General features: G+C 33.6%; 2 protein-coding genes across 7 annotated transcripts in view; one reads left to right on the top strand and one right to left on the bottom strand.

Moving 5' to 3' along the window:
* The window catches only part of THOC1 (THO complex 1), a 42,347-nt gene extending 37,932 nt beyond the window's left edge, over nt 1-4,415 (top strand). For 2 of the 4 annotated variants that reach the window (XM_006920042.3, XM_025038628.1), the window contains exons 19-21: nt 2,431-2,578; nt 3,316-3,391; nt 3,863-4,189. In XM_006920042.3, coding sequence (XP_006920104.1) covers nt 2,431-2,578; nt 3,316-3,391; nt 3,863-4,158 — 520 coding nt within the window. In that variant the 3' untranslated portion in view covers nt 4,159-4,189. The other 2 variants (XM_015595689.2, XM_015595688.2) reach the window with 2 other exon arrangements.
* A 2,017-nt stretch (nt 4,416-6,432) lies between these two features.
* USP14 (ubiquitin specific peptidase 14) overlaps nt 6,433-20,022 on the bottom strand; it is a 28,787-nt gene continuing 15,197 nt past the window's right edge. The window contains exons 6-15 of one of the 3 annotated variants that reach the window (XM_025038629.1): nt 19,595-19,725; nt 18,623-18,703; nt 18,177-18,262; nt 17,387-17,501; nt 15,014-15,079; nt 14,769-14,861; nt 13,526-13,654; nt 8,468-8,528; nt 8,008-8,115; nt 6,433-7,345 (exon numbers count right to left, since the gene is read on the bottom strand). In XM_025038629.1, coding sequence (XP_024894397.1) covers nt 7,194-7,345; nt 8,008-8,115; nt 8,468-8,528; nt 13,526-13,654; nt 14,769-14,861; nt 15,014-15,079; nt 17,387-17,501; nt 18,177-18,262; nt 18,623-18,703; nt 19,595-19,725 — 1,022 coding nt within the window. In that variant the 3' untranslated portion in view covers nt 6,433-7,193. The remainder of the gene's footprint in view (nt 7,346-8,007; nt 8,116-8,467; nt 8,529-13,525; nt 13,655-14,768; nt 14,862-15,013; nt 15,080-17,386; nt 17,502-18,176; nt 18,263-18,622; nt 18,704-19,594; nt 19,726-20,022) is intronic. The other 2 variants (XM_006920041.3, XM_025038631.1) reach the window with 2 other exon arrangements.

Raw genomic sequence — 20,022 nt, 5'->3', positions numbered from 1 at the left:
CGTTTCATTGTGCTTTGCTTTATTGCGCTTTCATAAATGTCACGTTTTTGCAAGTTGAAGGCAAAACCCTCTACCAGCAAACAGAATTACAGCTCACTTTATTGCAGCACTTTTTTTTTTTTGACCTCTTAGCATTATTCCCCAGTTGATCTCTCCCTTCTTAGCTAACATTTTCCTCTCTTGACATCCGATGAACTACACTCTTCCTGCTTTTCCTTTTGTCTCATTGCTTCTCAGTCACCATTGCTGGCTCCCCAGTCCTCTGCCTAATGCTCAAATTTTGGAGTAACTTCAGGACTCAGTCTCCACTGTTGCTTCTTCCTCTGAATCTTCTAGGTGATGCCACACAGCCCATGGTTTCGAATAGGCGTGATGGTGCGATTTAAGGGCAAGGGCCCTCTTCCTCTTGTCAGACTGCCTAGGTCCCAGTGCCAGAACTCTCTGCCACTTACTGGCTAGACTACTGGGGCTAATTTGACCCCCCTCTGCTGTTTCTTCATCTATTAAATAGGAATGGTATTCATTTCACAGCATTATCCTGAGGATTAAATAAGATTCACTTGAAGCATGCATGTCGTTTAGTTAGCATTCAGTGAAGAGTGCTGTGACCACAGAGTTAGAATTACTGTGACCTCTTAACTAGGGACTCTGGTCAATTTTCTATGCATCCACCAGTGATCTTTAAATTCACAAGATCTCCTGTGTAAAATCTTCCAGTGACTATTAAGATGAAATCCAACCTTCCTGGGGTCTAAAAGACCTTAATCTAGTTCACACTGGCTCTTCCAACCATGTCTCCTCTTTGCTTTTCTCTCCACTATAACCCTGTTTCTGTTCAAGTCAAAAGGTCTTCCATTTCAGGACCTTTGCACTTGCTGATACTCCTTTTGCTTAAAACTTCCCTTGCAGTATGCCCATGGCTTGCCCTCTCGCTTCACCTCTCATCTCAAATACTGGGAGTTTTCCTTGACCAAAAGCTCTTCCCCTTTCTCTCTGTAATATAGTCCTATTGTATTTTTCATAGCACATATCACCATCTGAAATTCTCATTTCTCATCTTTATCACTGAAATTGTCTTATACTTTATCGATAATGATACTTGGCAACGGATTCCTGTGTCAGGCACTTCGTAAGCTCTTACCTTATACCTCTAATGTAGAAACTGTTCTTGTCTCCATTTTACAGTTGAGGGAGTTAAGGCAAAGGGTAAATTATTTACTGAAGTTCTCATTCTCAGCTAGTTAAATGGCAGAGCCAGGAAAATCACTCTGGCTTCAGGTGTTCAAGGGTGCACCTACAATCTCCACAACTCCTGAGTGCCCAGCCCAACAAGTATTTGAATGAACGAATGATTTATTAGGTAAGACTAGTTAGATTTTTCTTTAAAGTTAAGTTCTCTTAAGATTGGTTTAGGAACTTAGATGGTATAGATCTCTGGAGAATGAGAAAGTTTGTATGTATAATTGACAGGGAATTTTGAAAATGCTTAAAAGATTCAAATTAAACAGAAATGTGTCAGAAAGGCTCATAACTGTGTATGCAAATCCTTGTAGCATGGTGTTAGTTTGTAAGGGCCCTCACAGTCTAGGGATAGTTTTGTAGGTGTCATCACGTCTCAGAGGTAGTGAGGCTCATGTATGAGAGATGACTAAACCAGGTTGCTACTCTAACAACTTGGGGGAGAGGGGAACTACTGACTTGTAGACTCATAAATAGAAAAAAATTGTGCTCTGGATTCTTCTGCAGCTTGCCTGTTAAAGGAACATTATGTTTAGAATTTTCCTGAGGTTTCCATTTCTTACTGAATACCACCTATTATTGTTTTGCTTTATTAGAGAACAGTTCATGGATTCTGTTCTTGGCATTCTTACTGTGTTGGCTATTAGATGTTTCCCATTTAATTTTGGACTCATTTTTATTCCTAAAGGTTGGTACGGAGCAAATTAAAGTTTAGATATTACATAAATAGAAAAAAAAATCCAAATATTGATTAAATTAACATGATCAAAACTGTTGAATTTACAAAATATTCTGGAACTCAACACTTGTACATGACATTGCCAATATGGTTAAATGCACTGAACCTAGCGAACCTATTACGAATTTTTTTTCTAAATAACTAGGTAGATTTCTGTCTTGCACATACAGCATCTAACCAGTACTGGACACATAGTAATTGACTCTTAAGTAAAATGTGTATAAATCTTTAAAATGTGCTCACTACATATGAACCTGCCTCTTTAGGCTCTTGGTTTCTATTATTTATAAGTAAACTGCATACTGAAAGGTTCTTTAGGAATACAATCAGAATGAAAATAATGGTGCCTTCAGCTACTTACCTTAGAGTACAGAATTTCACATGAATTAAAGTAAGTAGAAGGGAATATAGGAATAAACTATAACTTAAAAGTCTCATGTCTCTTCTTATAGAGCTGTGAATAATTCAAATTATGGTTGGAGAGCCCTGAGACTATTAGCACGGAGAAGCCCTCACTTCTTCCAGCCAACCAACCAGCAATTTAAAAGTTTGCCAGAATATCTTGAAAACATGGTAATAAAGCTAGCCAAGGAATTACCAGTAAGTACAATAGATCAATTTTTTCATATCCTTTTGTTGATGGTATTTTCATTAAAACTGCTATTGCTATTTGAGCAAAAAGCTGAATTTAAGCATTTATCATGTGAAAAAAAAAGCCACATACTCCATTTTAGAATGATGACAAAAATGCATGAGTATGCATTTTATAGGAAATAGATAAACTGATAAGTTTTTATACAGCATGTTAATTTAATGTAAGTCTGCAATACTTTGGGTAAACTGTTATGGTTTTTCCTGTTTGTCATTCGATGCATTATATTGTCTTTTATTGAAGACAGGGTAGCAGTAAGCAACTTGCCCTATCTACTCTTCCAATACAATTTTCTCATTGTATTACTCTAATATGGTACTGTGTGCATAAAACCTAATTACTCAAAAAGTTTTCAGGACATAGTTGTTTCCCCATAGTCTTTTCTTCACCATTGTTACTACTAGGCATTTGAAGGTCATTTTACCATGCTTTTTACTGACTCCCTTCTTCCCTGATCAGGAGACAAGGGGAGTCTTTCCAACTTTCAGGTCATTTCCGTCCACTCCTCCAGGTTAACACTGTCCCACTTTTGTGACACTTAACCTGACATTCACATTTAATACTCTCGGGTAAATTTCTGGGTCCTGTACTTGGACTGTCACAACCACTCTTAATCTAAACAAAATGTACCCCAGTTATCTTTAGAAGTTGGCATTCTTTTAAATATTCTTCTTACTTGTTTTAGCCTCCTTCTGAAGAAATAAAAACAGGTGAGGATGAAGATGAGGAAGATAATGATGCTTTACTGAAGGAAAATGAAAGTAAGAATTGAATTTTCTTGGCTATTTTACAAAATTGGAAAAGATTGGGGTTCTTTGTTGAGAGGTACGTTGATCTACTTCTCAACTTTTACCATGTAGCTCAGCTGTTTCTGTAGTGAGGAATTTAAAACATTGCTTGATAATAATTTAAAATATTACATTTTATTTGGAAGTGACAGGAAAGAAGGTATTTACATTTGAAGGTGACTCATACCTCTGTTAATTCTTGAGGGGTTCAGAAAGGGGCAACTGATTTCAGGGGAAACTTTGATAATTATAATAGAGGCAACACCTTTAGCTTTATTGATTTCCTAATGATCATGATTGTTAACAGTATTCAACCCATGGGAAATATAAAAAGGAATTATTTTACTTCAAAATAATGCCTCAGTGGCATCATCCCAGTTGTATGCTTTGAATTGTGCATGTCCTTATACTTTGTACATAATTTACATTTCCTGTGTTTTCTAGGTCCTGATGTTCGGCGAGACAAACCTGTAACAGGGGAACAAATAGAGGTATTTGCCAACAAACTAGGCGAACAATGGAAGATTCTGGCTCCCTACTTGGAAATGAAAGACTCAGAAATTAGACAGATCGAGTGTGACAGCGAAGACATGAAGATGAGAGCTAAGCAGCTACTAGTCGCCTGGCAAGATCAAGAGGGAGTACATGCAACACCTGAGAACCTGATTAATGCACTCAATAAGTCTGGATTAAGTGACCTTGCAGAAAGTCTAACTAATGACAATGAGACAAATAGTTAGCTTTTTTTTTTTTTATAAAAACTGTGAAAAGTTTTTTTTCCCAAAGATCAAGAGGGAGTACATGCAACACCTGAGAACCTGATTAATGCACTCAATAAGTCTGGATTAAGTGACCTTGCAGAAAGTCTAACTAATGACAATGAGACAAATAGTTAGCTTTTTTTTTTTATTAAAACTGTGATAAGATTTTGTTACCAAGCAGCATTTGATAAGAGGTCCACTGGTTTTGGTAAACAATAAACATTTTTATAACAGTTGTACAGTTGGCTGGTGCTCCAAGAACAACAACACATATTGGCTCTTGATAACTGACCTAAGAGTTTGGGAGAAAGGAGGGAATGGGTTTAAATGATCAAAATAAAGTGACCTCAAGGTCACATAAGATATTTTTGTTAAATGGATAATGAAGTCAATACGTGATATTCAGGGACATGGTGTTTCTATAAAATACACTATGCCCAATTAGTTTCCTGCATGCTGTTAGTAGTTACAAAATTTAACTTACTATTCTGAAAATCCCACAATATGACTTTCTGAAACTAAGTGCTCTAGTCAGGCTTATGTTTTAAAGCACAAAATCAGCAAACAAAACAATGGTCCTTTCACCACCTGGTTTTATTAAGTAAAATTTCATTGGCACACAGCCATGCTGATTTAAGTACTGTCTATGGCTTCTTTCATGCTACAACAGCCAAGTAATTGCAGCAAAGATCTTATGGCCTGCAAAGCTTAAAATATTTACTATCTGGCCCACTAAAGAAAATGTTTGCCAACCCCCAACTTTAAAAGAAATGGGGGTAAAGTCTAAAACCTAGTTCTTTTAACCTTAAAAAAATCATTTAGCCTCTCAAGTCGTTACAATAGGGATGCATACTTCAGGGATTGTTGTGAAGTGCAAATGAGATGTATATGAAAGCACCCTATAAACAGCAAATCACTACGTAGTAACAGCTGGAGATAGTACCATGTACTTTTCCAGTTTCCACATAAGCATTACCCTTTAGAGGTCTAAGTTTAGGTTATCGTTTTGAATCCCAAAGCACAGCTACTAAATGCCTATTACACTATAAATGTTCTGGCTTGGCCTTAACTTCACTAGCCACTTGAAGCACAGCTCTAATATGGAAAGGGCTTCAGTGCTAGCGGCACAGCATATAAGGCAAGCTCAGGAGACAAGACATTTTCTTGCCTACTCTCAAAGACCTTATGTACAAGGCTGAATTCTATAACAGCCTTATTTAAAATAACACTGATAGAAGTCCAATTTCTTATACTTAAAAAATCTTTGGAATAATGCTTTTTTTTGGATCAAATAAAATGAAATCAAGTTTTTAATGGTGACAAAGAATTACAATTTTAAAATTTTAGTTCCACACAAGTCTTACCTACTTTGTTCTAAACCTACCTGACCTGATGTAGCATCCTGCAATTCAGAAAATCTAAATTTTGATTGCTAAATTTATGTCCTCTAAATTGTTCAGACCAAATAAAACAATAAACTGCAAAGTTACAAGCATCACACCAATATAAAAGAAACATTATAATTCTTAGTTTCATCCTCCAGGGTCTATTCTGCACCCTCCCCCAAAGCAAATGAACTACTGATTGCCAATAAAGTTTCACTGAAGAAGCTATTTACAAATAAGTTTCCCTGAAATGCTTATTTCATATCCTCTAGTGTTCTCAGATTATACACAATTTTCAAACTCAAGAGGAAAATGGCCATTATTCTCTAAGAATCTGAGTTACCAGTGCTGTGCTCTGCAGAGCAGTAAAACAGCATAAACAAAGATGAGATTTCATGATAACCTCCAAAACTTTATTATAAATATTTAACTCAAAATCAGAGACGAATTATGTAATACTTTATATTTTCTCTAGCAATCAAGTTCCTGAAATGAACTGACTAATTATGATGTACTAAAGAAACCTACCATATTGAAATACCTCATACTCGGTATTTCTACTATCACTTTAAAAATCACTGATACTGAATTCTGAGGGACATTAAGATTTGACAAAAGAGTGAAAAACACCAACCGAGCACTGAGCTAAGGAACAGATCTAACTTGATAATATCATTGTGTTCAGCATCCAAAGAACTCCATTACTTTTACTACTTTGTTTTTTAACTAGAATATAAATGTTAGCACACAGAAGATAACATGTTTAAATGGATGCTTAACTAACCATCTGCAGAAACTATAAGATTAAACATATCTGAACTTCAGCCAAGCTCTAACACTCAATAGACAAAAGACTTGAGGTCAAAACTATTAATCCCTCTTTTTTTTATTATTAAATATCCTCATTTTCTAAAAATAAGCAACCAGAGCTTGTCAACATTCTTTAAGGCTGATTACTACAAAACCATGACAAAGTTAAATGTACAAACCATAGTACATCAGAGACACAATAATAAATGTAAAATCAAATGTACTATTGATCACTATTTATTTTAAAGTCATGAAAAGCCAGCAACGATCAGGCTGGACAAATACTTGATTGTACCCATGTTTCCATGGGATGTGGACAGCAGCACTGAGAACACAATGAGAGCAACACTTACTTCCTTTCCATCTTCCCGGCAAAATTTGTTAGATAAGGCAAAGGATGGACAGCTAGTGAATCACTTGTGGTTTGACCATGCAAGAACAACAACAAATAACAGTAATAGGTGTGCAATAAACATCTCATCGCTGAATATCGGGCAGAAAATGGCAAGGAAGAAAATTATCACAGAAGGTAATAGTTGAAAAGCATTTCAACTCAATTTTTAAAAATTAATGTAAGAAATAAGCTCTTTAAAAATGTCTTCCTGCTACCTTTTTACAGGGCAGCACAGTCCAAAGGCAATTTTTCTCTTCTGTAATTTTTTAGGTTGATACATAGAGTGGTCTGCTTCTGCCCTCTTTTGTTCCACATGAAGAGAAACAAAAAGCCACTTATGTATCTTCCTCTAAAGCTCTGGATTATAGAAATGATCAACAAATAACATTTATTTCACACCTAAGCATAAATAGCTAAAATGGAGATTACTGTTCACTTTCCTCTTCCATTATTTCAACTCTGCGAGGCCCATAGAGTAAAACATAAGCTATATGCCAGTCTCCACCGCCAGAAAGCCGCAAGATATCCTCTGGTGTCACAATGCTGACCTTATCATCATCGAATTTAATCCATTCATCTAAAGAACGAGAGAGGAAAATGAAGTTAATATACATGATTTTTTTCAGAGCTCCATTTCAAACAAATACTAAGTAATTTTATGCAAAGCAGCATTCCATCTGCCACATCAATAGTTCTCAAAGTGTGGTCCAGGGACCACTAAGGTTCAAGACCATTTCAGAAGTTCCATGAAGGTTACAACTAATTTCGTAACACCATTAAAGCATAAACTGCCTTTTCCCTTCATTCTCTCAAGTGTGCTCTAGAATTTTCCAGAGACTACACGATGTGTGATAAAGCAACAGACAGAATGCAAACATTTAGGAGCATCTAGCTGTCTCCTATTGAGCCAAACAAAAAAGACTTATAAAAATGTGAATCGATACCATTTCTTGCTAAATTTTTTTAAAAATACTTCTATTTTGAAAATGTTATTTATGTTAATATGTAATGGGTTTATTACTGTTGGTTTTAAATGAATTAACTTCTCAGTTTTAATTTCTATTATAGCAAATAAGATATAATCCTCATAAACAAAAGCTCTTTGGAAAGGTCCTCAATAATTAACATATAGTGGTTCCGAGACCAAAACATTTGCGAACGACTGTGCTATAAAATGTATGCTAAGACAAACTTTTAAAAGGGTAAGTAACAATTGAAAAAAAATAACAGAATCTTTACCTTGTTTCCTTTTCACCCATGATACATAATGACCTGACGAGCTAGATCGTCCCTGATGTGTTAGCACTGCTTGCAAATCATAGTATCCACAATTATTGGAGCCAATGTCTAATGAAAGATATAAATACAGTAATAATAGACAATGAATAATAACATGTACTTTCACAAGCTAGGTAATAAGCAAGAATAACTCTAAAGTTTGGCCTAGAGAAGTATTATTATTAGAATCCAGTAAGAAACTACTGTTCAAAGTTAAGGCTTCATGAAAGATGTTTTAAGAAGTATGATATCATTCATGAAAAAGTGACTTTTACTGTATGTCATATTAATGTAAATTATACTTCAAGATACATAACTTTAAAAAAAAAATCTTTAAAAACAGATATGTGGCAAGACAGTAATTTTACCTTAAAAGAACTCGCACACACTACACCTCAATTGAAATGAAGATTTCACTTACCATCAGCAAAAGAAAAGGGCTCATACTGAACTTCTTTCTGGGGACTACTCTTTTTGTCAGTCTAAAAAAGAAAAATACTTAATTCTAAATCATGATATTGGAAATAAAATTTGCAATCTCAAAGAATACAAGTTTCCCCACTATCTGAAAGTAGAGCATTCCTATGAAAACATCATAAGCCAAATTGGCATAAAGCAAAGAGTATCCCCTTTTTGAAAATTCATGTTAACAGTATTGCGATTTTATGAAAAGAGAAAGACCTACATTAGTATGATAATTACTTTTCACGTAAAAGCAAAAATCCTCTTCAGATTTCTTTCAGTTAGCAAAAACAGGTAGGTGTTTCATAAAAGCAAGGTGGCATACGTGGGCTTTCAAAAAGCAGGGGATACCTATATTCATTTCCACAAATGTTTACTGTCTACAATGCAAAGCACCAAGGCAAAAGACAAAATATGGTCTGCCTTACAAATTACTAAAATGATATAGCTATAGAGAACATAAAGCTGTAAACCCAAAAGGCCCACACTTTAACAGTACGCAATCTTGTATGTATAGTCACTGACCTCTGACTATAGTACCAACATTAAACCACTAAAGCTAGAGCATACCAGTGAATATAATAGTATGGATAAACAGTGTTCTAGGGGTAGAATAGGAAAATCCAATTCTATAATTTTACCAAAATACTACCAAAACACACAAGTGAAAACAACAACAACAAAAAAGAGCTGCCTCAAAAAAAGAAAAGCTGAATTACTGCAACTAATATTAAATCTGTTAAGCCATGGCCACCTACCACTTCAGCCCAAATAAACTGAAATATTTAATTCAGCAAACATTTACATATATTAAAAGAGGCATGATTTACTACTTTAGATAAGGCTCTTTAGTGGAAACTCCTCGCATCAACCCATTTCAGTGTGCAATATAAAAAAATTAAACAACTTATCTAGGTATATCGGCAAAGTTCTTGAAAACTACAATGGTAACAAAGACATCCAAGCAGTTTAATGATAGCTAAAGTGACAAGTCAAAGGATCCCACAACAAAAAATGACAATTAGGTCAACCATTCCCTTTCATATACAGTTGGCCCTTGAACAATGCAGGTTTGAACTGTGTGAGTCCACTTACAAGTTTTTTTCAACTGACCCACAAAGTTCAAACCCATGTTACTCAGTCAACTTGTGGTTGGGAATCCATGTATGTAGAGGACCAACATATAACATTTGGATTTTTGACTGCATGGACAGTCAGCACCCCAAAACCCAAAACCCAAAGTCCCTGCACTGTTCGAGTCAACTGTATATAATGTAATAGCTATAGCAACCACAAAAAAAAGCTATACAAAGAAATATATTCAAATACAGTATAGATGAATCAAACTAGAATTCTAGAAAATGTTCAAGTAACCTACAAGAAGGCAAAAATGAGAAACAAAACAAAAAATACAATAGATTTAAACACTAACATATCAATAATTACATTAAATGTAAATGATCTAAATATACCAGTAAAAAGACAGAAGTTAACAGAGTGGATTAAAGAACATGACAAAACTATACATTGTCTATAAGAAACTCTCTTCGAATATAACAGTATGAGAAATTAAAAATAAAAGGATGAAAATATATCATGCAAACATTAACAAAAAGAAAGCAGCAGTGGCAAATTAATATCAGATAAAGTAGACTTCAGAGCAAAGAAATTTACCAAGAACAGGAATACTGAATAAAAGGGTCAGTCCGCCATGAAGACAAAGCAATCCTAAATGTGTATGCATCAAATAAAAGAGCTACAAAACATGCAAAGCAAAAGCTGACAGAACTAAACAGAGAAACATACAGGTACACAATTTTAGTTGAAGACTTCACTCCTCTTCAACAAAGAACTAGACAGAAAAACAGCAAGATTATAGAATAATGCAACATCATCATTAATCAACTGGATCTAATCAATATCTATAGAACATTCGACAACAGAACACACATTCATTTCAAGTGCCCATGAAACATACACCGAGATAGATCACATCCTGAGCCATAAAGCAAACCTCAACAAATTTAAAGGAATATAACATAAGTATATTTTTTCACCACAATGGAATCAAACTAGAATCAGTAACAGAAAAAATAGAAAAACTTCCAAACATTTGGAAACTAAACAAGATACTTCTAAATAATACAAGGTCAGAGAAGCCTCAAGGGAAATTTTTTTAAAAAATACAAGGAACAGAATCAAAACGAAAACACAGTATAACAAAATTTATAGGATGGTGAAAGTACTGAGAAATTTACAGCCCTATATGCAAACACATAAAATTGATAAGCTAGATGAAATGGATCCATGAAAAAACTACCAAAATAAACCCAATGAACTACACATTTGAATAGCTCATAAGTATAAAGTTGAATTTGTAATTTAAAAACTCCTGAAAAATAAATCTCCATGCCCTGATTGTTTCCCCAGACAATTCTATCAAGTCTGAAGAAAATTAACACCAATTCTACATAATCTCTTTCAAAAGAGAAAAGACGAAAAAAAAAAAGAAACACCTAACAAACCAGTTCAGGAAAGTAAAAGATACAAGATCAATACAAAAATCAACTGCAACAAATTATCCAAAACTGAAATTAAGAAACGTCTTTTACAAAAAAAAACAAAAAAGAATAAGATACTCAAGAATAAATTTAACCAAAGTACAAGACTTGTACACTGAAAACTATAAAACACTGTTGAAAAATTAAAGACCTAAATAAATAAAAAGACCTAACGAGTTCATGGATTTCAAGACTTAATACTATTAAAATGGCAATACTCCCCAAATTGACCTATAGATTGAATGCAATCCCTATCAAAATTCCAATTGTTTTTGAAAAAATGACAAATTGATCCTAAAATAAATACAAAAATACAAGGGACTCAGAAGAGCTGAAAAAAGAACAAAGTCGGAAGGCTCACACTTTGCTACTCTTCTGACTACTAAACGACACTAATCAAGACTGTGGTACTGGCTAAGGATAAATATTGATCAATGGAATAAAAATAGAGTCCAGAAATATAAGTCTATGATCAACTAACTGTCTACAAGAGTACCAAGACCATTCAACAGGCAAAGAATAGTGCTAGGACAACTAGATATTCGTATGTAATAGAATGAATTTAGACCTGTACCTCATTCCATATACAAGCGTTAACCCAGAATGGATCAAAGACCTGAATGGAAGAAATAAAACTATAAAATTTGTAGGAAAAAACGTAGGCATAAATCTTCACAGGCTTTGACTAGGCAATGGTTTCTTAAGATAGGACACCAAAGGCAATCAAAAAGGGGAAAAAAGGCCAAATTACATCAAAATTAAAAACTTTCCCTCTGAAAAATACCCTGTTAAGAAGATGAAAAGACAAAGTTACAGGCTGGGATAAACTATTTGGCAACCATACATCTGACAAAGGACTAGTATCTAGAATATTAAAGAACTCTCAAAATTCAAGATCAGAAAAAGAGCACAATCAGAAAATGGGCAGAAGACATGAAGAGACATTTCACCAAAGAGGATACACAAATGACAAATATACACATGTGTTCAACATCATTAGCCATTAGGGAAATGCGAATTAAAACCACAATGAGGCATCACTGCAAACCTATCCAAATGGCTAAAATAATCGTTAGTCACATTCTGAGGATGAGAACCTAAAATGGTACTGCCACTATGGAAAACATCTGACAGTTCTTTAAAAAGCTAACTATACAACTACCATGCAATCTGGCAATTTACATGCCTGCATATTTATTCCAGAGAAATAAATATTTATGTTTACACTAAAACTGGTATGTGAATGATAACAGCAGCTTTATAAGACAAAACTGGAAACTATCCGTCCTTTAATGGGTGAATGGTTAAGCAAACTGTGGTATATCCACGTGGAATACTATTCAGCAATAAAAACAGAAGGAACTACTGCTATATGAAACAACCTGAATTAATCTCCAGAGAATTATGCTGGGGAGAAAAGTCAATCCCAAAAGGTTACATAATATATGATTCCATTCATATAACTTTCTTGAAATGAAAAAATTATAGAAATGGAGAATAGTGGTTGCTAGGAATTAAGGAGAAGGTAGGGGCAAAAAGAAAGTGGGTTTGGCTACAAAGGGGCAATATGAGCGATCTTTGTAGTGATGGAAATATACTATATCTAGATTGCATCAATGTCAGTATCCTGGTTTTGATACTGTATTATAGTTTTGCAAGATGTTACCACTAGAGAAAACTAGGTAAAAGGTACTAGGAATATCTTTCTATTATTTCTTATAACTGCATGTGAATTGAAAATTATCTCAATATAGTTTAATTTTTTAAAAATTGCTTTATCTCTCATACACACACATGAACAGTAATCTGCAGAACTTAATTTTAAAACTGGATAGATTATATTACATGGAAAATCCTTCTAGTTACCAAGAAATATCTTTTTTCATTTTGAAGAAAAAATTCAACATGTAATTCAACTGTACTTTATCTTAAGCTAAAATAATACAATTTGTTAAACATAGTTGCTACAGTTGTAATTTGGCAGTTATAAGTATACCAGCAGCACTTATTAAAAGATACAACTCGGTTGTCACAGTGAGCACAAATAAATCAATATTCTCTACCACCAATTCCACCTAAAAATGGAGAAAACTCCATGGCTTACAAAGAAAAAAATATAATATGCAGAAAATAGTAGGCAAGATTTTTACATGAAGTGCTTTGAGGAGATAAATACAAAAGGAAAATAAGCTGGAAATTACAGAAGAAAAGAAAATACAAATACGAAGCTATTCTACTATAAAGGACCCATTTATCATAACTAGAGTTCTTTTTTTAACACTAAAATACACCTAAAACTTCAAAGCTTTGCACCAGTATATGTGGGATTTGTATATGTGCTAAATAAATTACAGGTCCATCTATTTTTACTAATAAATTACCAATAGAAAGCAATTGTTAAAAACCGATTAGATATTAAAATTTTAAGATTAGAAAATCAGTAATTAAGAACCTACTGTCTTTGTCTGCTGATTCACTTTTTTATCTTCAAGATCCTTGAATTTTGATCGAAAAGAGACCATTTTCTCCTGAAGTTCTGGTGTACATAGTTCATACACATCCAACATAAGAGGAAATTTAACATCCTATATACAAACCAAAAAGAAAAATAAACGTGTTAATAGGTTTATAAAGGCAGTTATTTAAAACATCCATCCCACATTATTCAAATAAAGTTGAAAATAAAATCTGTAAAAATCACTTGGAAATTTATACAGTTGAAAACATCATAGTGTTTACTTTTAATCTGGTCCTAACTTTAAGGTAAAAAAAGGGTTGTTTTTTTTTAACTTTTTTCCATTAAACATTTTAACCCATGAAACTAACCACAGAGGAGTTACCAAAATTTATACAACGAAAGAAGCATTTCAGAAACAGTAGACCAGTTGTTGTTAAAATAATGGATACCTAAAACCAGTAGTAAAGTTAATTCAGAAATGGGATCGCTTATGATTCTTTTAAATTTTAAATACAATTTTACATAAAAATAAGTGATATAATTTAATAACTAACATTAATATATAAAGTTAACACTAGTAGATACTTCAACTACAGTTAACCTCATTTAACACTAATTATATTTGAAAATGTATTATGAATTTCAGCTTAAAAAGCTAGAATGATATATGCCTCCCCCAAGGATCACAGACTCTGGCTATGGATTGGAGCTACAGTACAATAAAAACAGCTATATCACAAGGCTAACACATCAAGAGATTACAATTTAAGTACTCTTTGGACACCAGAAAATTAACACTGTCTCCTTTCACCAAAAGAAGGGAACCGCCTAGAAACCACTGCATTGTGTTATATGGCACCCTAGCCCACCCCTATCTCCAAACCTTCTAGAAATCAGCATCTGGAGTTGAGGATCTGTCTAGGGCAGTGTTTCCCGGGGAATGGAAGGCATCCATCAAAACTATCTGCAAATCTTTTATGAAGTGTAAAACCTCAGGCCCCATTTAAATCAGATGCTGGGAGCTGGGGAGAAGCTAGGCATGTGTATGATTTAAAATAAAAAGGACAACATATAATTCCAATACATACCTTCGTTAAGAACCACTTTTATAACATTAATAACTTCCCTATTTTCAACATATCAAAGAAAGTTTATCCCTAAAGGAATAAAGAAACCTACTCTAAATTAAGGATTGCCTTCAAAGAATAATGTTTTATTACACTGAAGAGTTCATTACTAACCTTAAGAACTTTAGCATTCACAGATTCCTTCTCTTTATAAAAAAATCGAACCATCTGAATAGTCAAGTAAGCAGGTAGCCGACTGATCTTGGACTACGGAGAGAAAATGGAAGAAAGAAATTCTATTACATGCAAATACCAAGTTCTTAATTCCTTGGTTTGGTAAAAACAAAGATGGCGCAACATTAACTAACTTGAAAACTTAACAAAATGGAATTCAATTTCAAAAGGAAAGCACAACTTACCGATTTGATGTACAAGGCATTTCTCTGCAATGTTGGAGACTGTTTGGTGATTTCTTCCTGAAGTCGCTAAAAAAACAGAAGACCAAATATCATTTTAAAAAATTTATTTTCTGCAATATAAATATGAATCACGCCTTTTAAAAATTAACACTACTTAATAGACAATGTACAGTATATCAGTGGAGTTATACCAGTGAGAAATAATTTGAATGAAACAATGTTAGGTATTGAAATATTTTTCAGTCCTTAAAAATAAGCCATCAAAATTTTGTTTGAAGTTTTTAAATTATGACCCAAATGTTACTCAGATTCTGAATTTATACTGCAGTTTATATAACATAAGAAAACCTTTTATGGCATTTCTCTACTTATGTTTTATTAGAATATTCATAGAGGAAAACTAAGAAAATGTAGGAAATCCTTGTTCTTTATTCTTTATGTATAAAAGACTTTCAGAACCAATCAAGTGTTAAATTTCAGAAAAGTCATAACAAAGAAAACCTGTTAATCTAACACATGTGGGAAAGCCTTTGGCCATTTTACACATCTTAATGATCATGTCTGCCTTTCTCCTCCTTACAGTCTGTGTGACATTGGGCAAGACAGTTATCCCCTCGGGGCATCATCTGTAAATGGTGATAATAATACCTGTATTATAATGCTGTTAGAATTACATGAATTAGTACATGCAGAAAACTTGGGAAACTATTTAGCATATATTCTATGTTCAATAAAGATTAGCTACTATTGCTAGTATCAAAAAAATTAGCACTACTGTGTTCTGCTTTGAGAACACATACAAGAAATCAGAATTAAAACAATTTACTGTTAATGGTTACTCTAAGCCTGTTACGCTTGTGTGAAATTTTTTTTTAATTTGATTTTTTAAAATTACTAATCACATTACAAAAGGAATCACTGTGGAGCTTTTAACACTTAATGAAGCTAATTCAGCAGCAAAGAGGTAAAGAAACGTGAAGCCAAACTACTTAATAATAATCAGAACAAATGTTGATAAAGTATGTAAAAAATTTACCAGGACAATAAATAAAAAATCTCATGAATACGTGTTTTTCAAGAAAGCATACCTGGTGCGATGTTATTCATCAGGTAAGCTATACCTATGTACTATCACCAATCCACAATTATCTAGAAGTTGCAAGTATAGTTTTCCTGAAATTTTATAAAATTATGACAAAAAGATCATCCTGGAGAGTCTCTGCCAAACATTCCATTCCACACTCTCCAATTAACACTTATACTTCATGTTTTGATTTGTTACACGATTCTTGGTGGTTAGCTAGTATTTGTAATGCTTTTAAAATGAACTTCTCTCAAAAGCCATTATGCCTTACCACAACTCTCCTTGCAGTGTCACAGAGGAAAGAATATCACTATTTATTTTTCTGCTTAGTATATCTACATTTACTAACCCTTCCCCTAACCCATCTTATCCCAAACTGTAGATGCGAGATCCCTGACAACAAATTATCTTGTTTATCAATGTAATCCCTGCCCCAATTCACTGCCTACCCTTCAAGAGATGTGCATATTAAATTAACAAATTAACAAATATCAAATTAACAAATTAGCCAACAAAACCATTATATTTTACCAATCTGCTCATTAAAGTGCATTCTTTAGTATGGCATGGGAAAAAACAGTACTAACTGAATATGAGAGTTCTGAATCTGGCTCTGCCACAAATCAAGTCAATTTAAACTCTAGGATCTCAACTGCAATACTAGGACAATGGCTAGAATGACCACATATGGCCTGATTGGCATAATACAATCCCAGTTTATATCTTATAATTACTAATGTACCCTCATTATAATACCCTGAGAGGCATTCCGTAAGCCTCTGGACACATTTCAGTCAACCAATCAATATACAACCTTGTTTTATGTGTTTCTGTATGACACTTCACTTAACATACAGTGTTGATTTAACATGGAACTCACACACAACTACAATAAAACTCATCCCTGAATAAAGCTTATCTAAGAAATTTTATTTTCCCCGCAAGGTATATCAGAGCCCTCTTCTGTTTAAAACACTAGGCAGCACTTCAGCACTATGACTAAAGGCCATTTTAAACAGCAAAATAATCAACAAGCAAAAAAATGCAAAAAATGTAGCACTAGAATGACTGCAAAAAGACACTTGTTTATAGTATGAGCTGAGGCACCACCTTTCTGGACCTCAGGTGGGACAGTGTGTGCCAGGAGACTCAAATTTTTTGCCACTCTGGGCATGTCTTTAAATGACCATGAAAACACCACGAATACTGATGCTGGGGTTACAAATAAATTTTAGCAAGTGCAAATATGGAATCTGCAAATAATGAGGATCAACTCTAATTGTTCTTACCAATTTAAGTCCTGTAAAAAGATACTTGACTTCTTGATTGATAAAACAGCTAAGCTGAAGTTGATTTTCCTTCCCTTTAGTGACTTCTTCTTCTTCAGATTCTGTACATTTCATGCTTTGCAAAATAAGGAATATGCTAACAGGCACTCAATTTATTACATCATCTTGAATAAGTTATCCTAATGCTAAAAGAATTAGTAGCTTCATGCAATAGTATTTAAAACATGTTGGTCTCCTAATATTTATTTCAACATACTTAAAAATGCTTATTCACTTAACAATACTTAGCAATGAAATGTATGTAAAAGAATAAACTCTAAATTGTGATTTATACAGCCTTAAAATGGTGTTAATAACCCATAGATACATAAACAGGAATCTTTTCTAAATTTCTACTGATCACCTAGAAAATAGTACTCCCCTAAATCCTAGTTTGATGAACTGGTTCAATCTCATGCATAGAACTGATATATTGAATTTCATACAATTTAAAATTAATTCTCTATGAGGCAAATTAATGAGGTAGACTCTCCTAAAGATGTTCACAGGAAAAAATAATGAATACCCTTAAAGTGTACATTTACCTAAACTTCACGATCACTCCAATGGGTACGTTTTTCCAAATTTCTAATTTCCATGATATTTTTTTAGACATAAAAACTTCTGAAGAATTTTTCTTCATACCCCAATATACAACCATACCCTTCATACTCCAATCAGTCAAGGCTCTTTATACCAATACATTTGTAATAAGTTATGAGTTTATATAAATCTTGGCTCATAAGGATACGTAGTTTCAAACTCAACCCCGAAGAACTGATCAATTAAACTTTTCTTTTTAGAAGGCGTCACTGCTGATGCAGATGAAGAATCTGTCTGCAAAAATTAAAACAAAAACTCAAATTTTACTTTATATAGATAATAATGTATATTTCTTCCAAACAATCCAGTTTAGCAATACTAAGCTTTCTAAAATGTAATCCCTTTCTGTATAATTCTTCTACTGTTCAAAAATCATTACCAAAAGACTATAAATGTTCAATAACATCATTTGAGTTTAATAAAAATACATTGAATCCAAGTGTGAAATGCAAGCTTTCAAATCAGAACTATGGATTAAGCATCTAAAGTATTCAAGTATATGTCCATCTACTAAGATGAATTAATTTCAAGCTTTTGGGGTGGTGTGAATCAAGGTAAAATGAAAATCTATAATCACAAATATATTTCAGTTACCTCTTTAACAGCATCATCCTCAATGGCTTCCAATTTCTGTTGCAAAACTCGCATCATTTGTATCCAACATTCATTAGCATCCTATTAATTTTAAAATGACATGGTAAGTACTCCTGGCTGTGACTGTTTGGTTTATAGAATCCTTCCAAAATAATTCATTTCCTGAGGAAAGGGGAAGGGTTTCCCCTGCCCCCCTTTAAAATATTAAGCCAAATTAGATATCTTCCAAACAATAAAAAATTTCAAAATAATTTATTCAAGAGATGTTTACTGAGCTTCTAATTATGCTAAACATTTACTGTTCTGGACACTAGGAATACATAGCAGTAAACAAAACAGAAAAAGTCCTAATGGAGAACACAGATAAATGAAATATAAATTCAAGAGAAGGGTTATAAAGAAAAAAAGGCAATCTGGGAGTGGAAAGTGATTAGGGGAAGGAAAGTGTGTTATCTCAATAGGAAAGCCTCTCTGATGCCTTGACATCAGAGCCATGAGACCTGAACGAGGTGAAGAGAAAAGCCACACATTTATCTGAGAGCTAAAGGAATAAGAGCAAAGGCCCTGTAGAAAAAGGATACATGGAAAGTTTAAAAAATAGCAAGGAAGCCAGTGTATCTGGAGATAAGTGAGCAAGCAGGAGAGTGGCATATGATGAGTTCACAGATAGCCAGAGACTAGATTATTTAGGATTATTCAGGAGATTATTTAAGGATAGAAAATTACTAGGAAGCACTGAACAAGGGATCGACAGAATCTTATTTACATTTTAAAAAGGACTCTGGGGGCTGTATATAGAATCTGCAGAGGGACAAGAGCAGAAGCAAGATGGTCAGGCAAGAGGTAATAGTGGTGTGAAGGAGAATGGACTGATATTTATTATTGCAAAATATACTCCAGTAAGTGTGGTAAGTTTAGGAAACCTAAGTTTTACATTTACAAAATGAAAACCATGAACTTTGCCCTGATTACCTGTTGAAGATATTGTCCTTGTTCACCCTTCTCTGCAAACTGTGGAAAAGCCATGTGCAAAAACTGCAGTAGAATAATAGGTGGAATACTAGAAGAAGTTTTATCCATGGACTCAAACAAATCTCTAAGGGCTTAAAAACAAAACAAACTACTTCAGTAAAATAGTGCCATATTTAATACATGCTACTGTAAATTAAATCTCAATTAATATAAACAAAAAACTACTTATAACAATTTTTAAGTATATCGATTCCTTTTGCAATTGTTGAATTCCTAATAAGAAACAGATTTGTTTTTAAATCTTGAAGAACTCACCAGAAGATTTTACAACGCAATCTCTAGCTATAAACAACTTCTGAGCCCTGACCCTCTCCTTTCCTTCCCAGCCTTTGTCTTCCCAAACAAATCAGTGTATATTCATCAAAACT

Source organism: Pteropus alecto, unplaced genomic scaffold (genome assembly GCF_000325575.1).
Source record: "Pteropus alecto unplaced genomic scaffold, ASM32557v1 scaffold146, whole genome shotgun sequence".
NCBI lineage: Eukaryota > Metazoa > Chordata > Mammalia > Chiroptera > Pteropodidae > Pteropus > Pteropus alecto.
The sequence above is the reverse complement of the archived record's forward strand: the minus strand, read 5'-3'. Positions and strand labels throughout refer to the sequence as shown.